Source organism: Anolis carolinensis, chromosome 6, assembly GCF_035594765.1.
Source record: "Anolis carolinensis isolate JA03-04 chromosome 6, rAnoCar3.1.pri, whole genome shotgun sequence".
In the NCBI taxonomy this organism is placed as follows: Eukaryota; Metazoa; Chordata; class Lepidosauria; order Squamata; family Dactyloidae; genus Anolis; species Anolis carolinensis.
This window is the reverse complement of record NC_085846.1, coordinates 16,759,577-16,768,120: the sequence shown is the minus strand read 5'-3', so window position 1 is coordinate 16,768,120 and position 8,544 is coordinate 16,759,577. Positions and strand designations below refer to the sequence as shown.

The following is an 8,544-nucleotide window of genomic DNA, read 5'->3' as shown; positions in this document are numbered from 1 at the left end:
ATCAGCTCCCCTCATCTCCCAACATCAACTCCATCATTTCTCAACATCAGCTCCCATCAACTCTCAACATCAACTCCCACCATCTCTCAATATCACCCCCCACCATTTCTCAACATCAACTCCCACCATCTCTCAGCATCAATCCCATCATCTCTCAACATCAACTTCCATCATCTCTTAACCTCAGCTCACGATCAGAGTTGTAGCCCAGAAAACTACGGGCAGCTGCATATTACTGATCCCTAACCATGGCCTCAAACAAGCTCTAACAATTCATTTTGTAATGTAGTAGTAATCATATATTTTGCCTACTCACGTTGAGTCTCCAATATCCTTTCATCCCTGCACACACCCCGCTGTTCATCCTGATGCATTTTGCTCTTTGTTCCTCACTTTAATTGAATGAAAAGCGCTCTTGATCCTCATAACATAAAGCCCCTGTTTTAACTCTGGGATTGTGAGGGATTTGCCCAGGCCAAGGGATATTTAATGCACGGTCATCCCCTGGGTTTTGACAGGTGGCTTTAACTTGCTTCACATGTGTTTCTGCCCCAGGCTGGGATTATTAGTAGCTGGAAGGTCTTTGTACATAATAGAGAACATCCAGAGTGACTGCATAAACACCACTTTTTAACAGCAGGTTGGTTTGTGGTTGCAAAATTGTTATGGAGTGCTTCAGTGTCCCGTTTAGTTCCTGTGTAGTGAAAAAGCGACTCTAATGTAAGGACTGAGAGGTTTGTTTGCTTCTATGGTCTCATCCACCTCCATAGCCAATTATGAAGGATGCTTCTCAACATCTGGATCAGGCGTGGGCAAACTTCGGTCTTCCTCTAGATGTTAGGAATCGTGGGAGTCTTAAGTCCAAAACATCTGGAGGAAGACTGAAGTTTACTCATACTTGATATCCCATAATCCCAATCTGTATCATATTTTAATCTAGAGGAGCTGTCCAAAGTGCTGAACTCTTTCTTATAACTGAACAGCTCCTTTAAAGCTTGAGTTAAAACCCTAGACCAAATTATTTGCCCATTGATATGGGAGCTGTTACTTGCCGTTGATTGATTCCATCACAACTAAACAAATTAATTATTTTTGTATGTCTTTCCTTGCAACAAATTCAGGAACACTAATGCAGTGTAATGAGAGGATTCTTCTCTTCTTCATCCATGTTACAATATCTTACCTTGAGCTGCAAGGAGAGGTGGGTAATAATTTGTTGTTGTTGTTGTTGTTGTTGTTTTTGCTTATTGTTGCCTTGTGAGCCTAATGGATTTTTATTTATGAACCATTTTAAATGCACATCGGGAATGAAAGCAGGGTTCTTTTCCAGCTGTTGGTCTACCGTAATTCCCATATTGTCTCATCATTAGAATTTACTAGCAGAGTCTGACTGGAATTTCAGCCTGACAGCACTTAGGTTCCATCTACACTGTAGAATTAATGCAGTTTGGCACTACTTTAATTGCCATGGCTCAAAGTTATGGAATCATGGGAGCTGTAGGTTTACAAGTCCTGTAGTCTTCTCTGGCAAAAAGCGCTTGTGCCTCATCAAACCACTACTGCCACGATGCCTTAGCATTGAGCCATGGTAGTTAAAGTGGTATCAAACTACATTAATTCTACAGTGTAGATGACGAATGGGCAAACTTCGGCCCTACAGGTGTTTTGGACTTCAACTCCCACAATCCCTAACAGTTTAACATTCCTAATTGTGGGAATTGGTCCAAAACACCTGGAGGGCTGAAGTTTGCCTATGCCTGGTGTAGATGCACCCTCATACTTTCCACACCCCAATGGATTGAGATAGTTCCATTTTCCCTTAGCAGCAAGCCCATGACTCTCATAGGAAGCCAAAAATAACACTGTCCAGTTGGAGTTAGTGAAATTGATTCATTTATCTCTGAAAAGTTCAGTAACTCAGTTATCAATGGAAGGTAACCTTTTCTTTCACAAACCATTGTACAGCAAGATTTATAGTTCTTCAACTCAGGCCCTCCAGCAACACCACCCACCCCAACACTACAGCCATAAGCAAAGACAATGAGAAGCAACACATTTGAAATATAGAGCTCTCTTATTTATTAACAGACAAGAGTACTGCTTGGTCAAATACATCAATATTAAAACTGGTTTCAAAAGGGAAACGGAGGGCAGCTTTCAAAGGACAGCACCACTAAAAAGGGTGGTTGAGAGGAATTGTTGGGGAATAGAAACAACACACACCAAAGTTACAAAGCCTTCTGCACTTTACACAAGCCCTTCAATCATGACAGTTAAACTTCGAGGTGGCCTATTTTCACTGCTGTGGACATGTTGACTTTGGCATCTCCATGCTAGCCGATGCCAAATAAAAGCAGAGGATAGATGTTAGCAGGGAAAAGGAGGTGTGAGAAAGGCGAATTTGCTTGCAGGGCACATTGGATGGAAATACAACACAGCACTGACCAACAACTCAATGTCATCCATCTTCTATGGACACCCTCTTGGTCTACTCAAGGGTGCGGATGGTGCTAGCAGATAATGAGATGGTGTTTGAGCTACTTGAAATGAACAGTCATTTGTGTGACACATTACACAGTACTCCTTGTGGCTCGGCAGTAACCATGATCTGGAATGCTTCTCTTCTCTTTGACATTAACAAAATGAAAACCAAAGGGGTGTGATGGCTTTGTTTGACACAAGATTGATCTGGGAGGGTCAGCAGAGAAGGGGAAAATCTAAAATGACATGGAGGTGGATATGCAATCCTATCAACACTGCAACTATAAAACACATCAGTTAGCAACAAATCAATATGGCCACCATGCCCCTCAGATGGCCAGATAACCTGGGTCAAGTCTTCTGATAGGTCTATCGGTTTTCCTTCCTTCCTTCCTTCCTTCCTTCCTTCCTTCCTTCCTTCCTTCCTTCCTTCCTTCCTTCCTTCCTTCCTTCCTTCCTTCCTTCCTTCCTTCCTTTTTGGTTTAATCTTTGAATCCTGCTCCACAGTGTAGAAGGAGAGTGAGATCCACATCTCCTCAAGAAGCTATTAGTAACAACATTTCCATGGTTACAGATTTGACACTGGATCTACGAGGATCTGCATAGCTTTAGGTATTAACATGGGCTTATTGATGAAATGAACAGGATCCATTTACATTTTTAATAACAAAGCATGAGGCAATAATTAATTTCTGGGGACTTTCTTTTGGAAGGCTTGAGTGTACTCACTTATGTGATTAGAGTATTATTTCCTTTTTTGAAGGAAATTAATTTTAGATTCGACATTCATCACTGGGTGGTGATCCTTACCTGTTATCACTAATGATCAACAGCTATACTCAAAGCCCAAACAGGTTGAAAATCCAGGCTGTTTTTGTAAATCAAGAGAAACCTTTGGGCTATAATATTCACAATCCTTTATCATTTATTTGTTATGGTTGGTAGGCTGATAAAAAAAACACTTCGAGCCTAAACATCTGTGTAGAAAAGATTATGCTAAACTCAGCTGCGCTCTAAGAATACCACTAGGAGCTAGGTTTCATTTAAAAACTAATTTTCTTTATATTTGGATGAAACAAAGCATACCAGCTAGACTCGTGGAGCCTAGAATACATGTAATTTGACAGTGGGTAAAATTCATATGTTAAAACAACCCTTTTTTATTTCCCTGGACTTCCATTGCACAATTCCTACCTCTATAAAATCTGAGAAAAAATAATGTGAAAACTGGCTTAGGGAATTAATACATTGGTTTGAGAAATCCCCATAAGAATGGAATAAAAAGTTATGTAGATTGTGAAAGAGCTGATAGACCATCTTTTTTTCAAGCACTCTGGCCAGCATAATCCACTGTCAAATAGCCCTTACCATCAGGAAATTCTTCCTAATGTTTAGGCAGACTATTTAGGTAGTAATGTATATTTTTTTTCATAACTTTTGTCTTCTGTTTCTGCCAAGGGTCTTCTTGTAAGGCTGCCACATTGAGAACTGGAGACAGCTTCTATCCCTTTAAAAGTTATGTAAGGTAAAAGTTTCCCCATGACATTAAGTCTAGTTGAGTCCGACTCTGGGGGATGGTGCTCATCTCCAGTTCTAAACTGAAGTCCTGGTGTTGTCCATAGATGCTTCCTACCCTGTTTCCCCTAAAATAAGACATCCCCAGAAAATAAGACCTAGTAGAGGTTTTGCTGAAATGCTAAATATAAGGCCTCCCCCGAAAGTAAGGCCTAGCAAAGTTTTTGTTTGTAAGCATGCCCGCCGAACAGAACACCAGAGCATGCAGGATTGGTAAATGTACATATCGTAGAGTGTTGTACATGGAAATAAATAGTAACAAGAAAATCTTGATAGGATTTACAGTTTGTCTGGTTATGCTGGTTTGTGATGACAACTACTGTACAGTATATAATAAATGTTCTTTCTTTTTTTGTTCAACAATAAATGTGAATTCTTCTTCATGGAAAAATAAGACAGCCCCTGAAAATAAGACCTAGCACATTTTGGGAGCAAAAAATAATATAAGACACTGTCTTATTTTCGGGGAAACACGGTAGTACATGTGGCCAGCATGACTGCACGGAGGGCCATTACCTTCCCGCCAAAGCAGTACCTATTGATCTACTCAAATTTTCATATTTTCAAACTGCTATGTTGGCTGAAGCTGGGGCTTATGATGGGAGCTCCCCTGCTCTGTGGAGTCGAACTGCCGACCTTTCGGTCAGCAAGTTTTGCAGCTCAGGGATTTCAGAAGACTATTGCTTGTTACCTAGATGCATGACAAGATGAAATTCCCTCTTCTATGCAACCATTAAAGAAACAGAAACCACCTCCTGTTTTCCATCTGGCAACTCTTTCTAAAAGCACTCAGTGTGGGAGAACTGATGATGTGCCTTTAAAGCCAGGATGAGAGAATATTAGCTAGATAACCTCCAAAGCAATTTAAAATTACCCTTCCTGAATATAAAACTATGAAAGTTATAACTTTAGTTACCCATCTTTCTGGGAATAAGTGCCATTTAATTTAGTGGGATTTAACTATAAGAAAACATATGTAGGAATATATTGCAAGATTTAGACACTTTCTATTCCCCCCTCACCCAAGAGGATTTCAAAAACATAATACTGTTCTACCTCCCGAAGAAGAGAAAGGCTTTAAATGCAATTGCTAATCCCAGACAGTAGACCAGTGGTTCCCAACCTTTGGTCCTCCAGGTGTTTTGGACTTCAACTTCCAGAAATCCCAGGCAGTTTACCAGCTGTTAGGAATTGTGGGAGCTGAAGTCCAAAACACCCGGAGGACCAAAGGTTGGGAACCACTGCAGTAGACCAACAGAATAAAAAATGTGCAAGTATAGGCTTCTCAAATTCTTACTGAATCAAAAGATCTGCTGGAGCTATTAATGAAGATGATAACAATGGTGATGAAGATTATTATATCATTCTAAAAGAAAGAGGTGGTGGAATTATAATCCCATGGGTATGGTCAAGGAGTAGGTAAATTCATCAAAAAGGATATATGGTAATTCTAATTCAGACCATATTAAAATGATTCCATCTTTTCCTAAATATGGATGGCAACTTTCTTTGAAAACTGGACCTCATCTGCAACTCACAAGATTATGAAATATGTCTACAACCTAACAGTCTCTTTCTCTGAGTTCCATGGATTCAACACTTAGGTGAACTTCAGATTCATGTTAGATACAAAATCTATTGTAAATGTATAGTGAATAAGAAATTTTCTTCCATATTAATAGCTATAGTTCTAAATTGAGTTCCTGCACGAAACTCAAATATTGTATTCTTTTAAAATTATGGAGCACATCTAAAGTTACTTTTGTGATAGCAACTCCCAGCATCCCCTGGTCCACATAAAAGCTTTCTCAGAACTTTGTTCAAAATTCAGGTTCAAAATATGATTTTTGAAATTTTAATGCAAAAATTTGGGTTTGGAGTTCGAAAGCTTGAATTTTTAAATTAATTCTTTAAATGGCTGGATTTTTTTTTTAAATAACATTGTTGCTAATGTGAATTTACTCGCTAAATAAATTGCCCAGCAAATTAGCTAGCATTAGAGAATTACTTAGAGAATTACAAAATATTTGTTGTAAAACCCGTTCTTTTGTAACATTGCCACAGCAAAGGTGAATGGATTGTAAACATTTTTTCAGCCTATGTAAAACCATTGTAAACCAGCTGTAAATCCTATAGTAAACATCTGGATAAATGTTCTTTGTCATTTATAAAATGTGTCAAACATCAAACTCATTGCAGTTGTAATAATAAACTAGGCTTAAGCTTGTAGCAAAAATGTAAACTTGTTTTCAAGATAGCAAAATTATTACAAGTTGGGTAGTAAAACACTAGTAAATCTGTAGTTATCTGGTCTACATAAAGCTTATAGCAAATTTTGTATAATACCCATATCAAACATTTAATAAATATGCTGTCGAGCAGGTACTGTAAAATTGGTCAATGGCTGTGTTAAAACTGCTATAAAATTGAAATTATACCAATATAGAATAGGATAAACTATATATGAGTAGTTTAATTCATTGGCTGATGTTTAATGCTCAACTATGCTTAAAGATTAAAACTGGAAAAAAAAACCATGTTAGTTTTGCAGGTGAAACTAAGGCCTCTTCTACGCTGCCTTATACAATTCAAACTATCTGCTTTGAACTGGATTACATGGCAATGTTGACTGAAATAATCCAGTTCAATTCAGATAATGTGGATTATCTGCGTTGGTAATCTGGATTATAAATCAGTGCAGAAGGGACCTAAATTACCAATTTATACTACAGTTTAGTTGAATATCTAGTTTTTATACACCAAATAAGCATGTTAATATAAGGTATTTAAATAATTAGTGCTACTACCACACACTTTCTAGAGTTCTGTATTTTAAACTCATACATATTATATTTTAAATCTTATCCCTAACAACAGTGTTTTGGGTTTTCTAAGGGCTTTTCCACACAGCCCTATATCCCAGAATATCAAGGCAGAAAATCCCACAATATCTACTTTGAACTGGGTAATCTGAGTCCACACTGCCATATATTCCAGTTCAAAGCAGATAATGTAGGATTTTATTCAGCTGTATGGAACGGCCCTAAGGCGATCCAAATTTTAAATGTTTAATAACACAAAATACCAACATTTTAAATTTTTTGTATGAATCAGTTTCATAAATGCCTCCCCTGAAATAAGTACTGTTTGATTCAATAGACATACTCTCAGATAAATGAGTATAAACTGTAGCCTTGGTCAAATGTAAAGCTATTTTAAAGTTTCCTATTTTCTATGTTTTCAAATATTTTTGGGTAGATGTTTCAAAACATTTCTGGTATGCTTTTTAACTTTGCATCTTGCTTTCCAGATATAACACAACATCTAAGGTTATATAGTTGACGTAATCAGAAAAAACATGTTGGTAAACCTGTTGTAAATGCAACTGTAGAGATTGTTTACGACAGATTTCCACTTGAGGTCTAGTTTTCAAACATGGCACCATAGAACATTAGCCAAAACGTGTACGAAATAGTTTCACTTAAAGACACCGGCAGCAAATCTATTGGTTGAAAGGGATAAACAGTAGGTTTATTTGAGACCTATGGCAGCATGGTAACATATGATCCAATAAATTTAAGTATTTTTTTGTCTTGAAAGGTAAGCCCACCTGCTAATGAGAGTCAGATTTGAAGTGCATGACTCATATCTGAAAACCAAAGTATCTAAACTTGTAATATTTGCTTTGTTAGCTTCATAGTAAACCTGTATTAAACCTCTCACCTGTCTCCAACTACTATGCAAGCTTCCTTCCTTTTTTCACACAGTGGATAAAAACAGGATTTACTCTTGGAAGATATTTTTTTTCAACAGGAAATGGCTCTGAGAGAAGAGACAGGCTCACAGGCTCCCCCCTCCACACACACATACGCATTTTCAGGGGCGCCTCACCCACACACTCCCATGCGCTCTGGACGGGAGACAGAATTGTTGCCGAGTAATTCGGCCAGCAACCAAGGGGCATCAAGAGGTCTTTATGCCAACCGCTGCGTCCACCTCCTCTTCAGGCTGCAGGGTGTGCCACTGGGCAATGGGCCGCCGAGGGTTGGCCAGCATGTCGGACCAGTGGCGAAGCTCTGCGCCCGTAGCGTTGCAGCCTACAAAGACCTTTCCAATGGCTTCATTCTTGCCAAGCTTGTCATAATCCAGGACCGTCAGGACAACCTGGACTTTCTGTAAAGGGAAAAGAGATATTATTACAATCAAATGAAGAAGCATAGGTGGAATGCAGAGATGGAAGTGACCCAAAGACCATCCAATCCAAACCCCTGCTAAGCAGGAATACACAATCAAAGCTCTCCTGACAGATGGCCATCCAACCTCTGCTTAAAAGCCTCCAAAGTAGGAAACTTCACTACAATCTGTGGCAATATATTCGATTGTTAAACAGGTCTTACTGCCAGGAAGTTCTTCCTAATGTTTAGGTGGAATCCCTTTTCCTGCAACTTGAATTCATTGCTCAATGTCCTAGTCTTCAGAGCAGCAGAA

The 8,544-nt window shown here is 38.7% G+C and overlaps 1 protein-coding gene across 6 annotated transcripts in view; it reads right to left on the bottom strand.

Moving 5' to 3' along the window:
- Positions 1–2,062: 2,062 nt before the first annotated feature.
- The window catches only part of syt5 (synaptotagmin 5), a 46,419-nt gene continuing 39,937 nt past the window's right edge, over positions 2,063–8,544 (bottom strand). For 5 of the 6 annotated variants that reach the window (XM_016996710.2, XM_062958053.1, XM_062958054.1 and 2 more), the window contains one exon: positions 2,063–8,229. In XM_016996710.2, coding sequence (XP_016852199.1) covers positions 8,020–8,229 — 210 coding nt within the window. In that variant the 3' untranslated portion in view covers positions 2,063–8,019. The remainder of the gene's footprint in view (positions 8,230–8,544) is intronic. The other variant, XR_001730782.2, reaches the window with a different exon arrangement.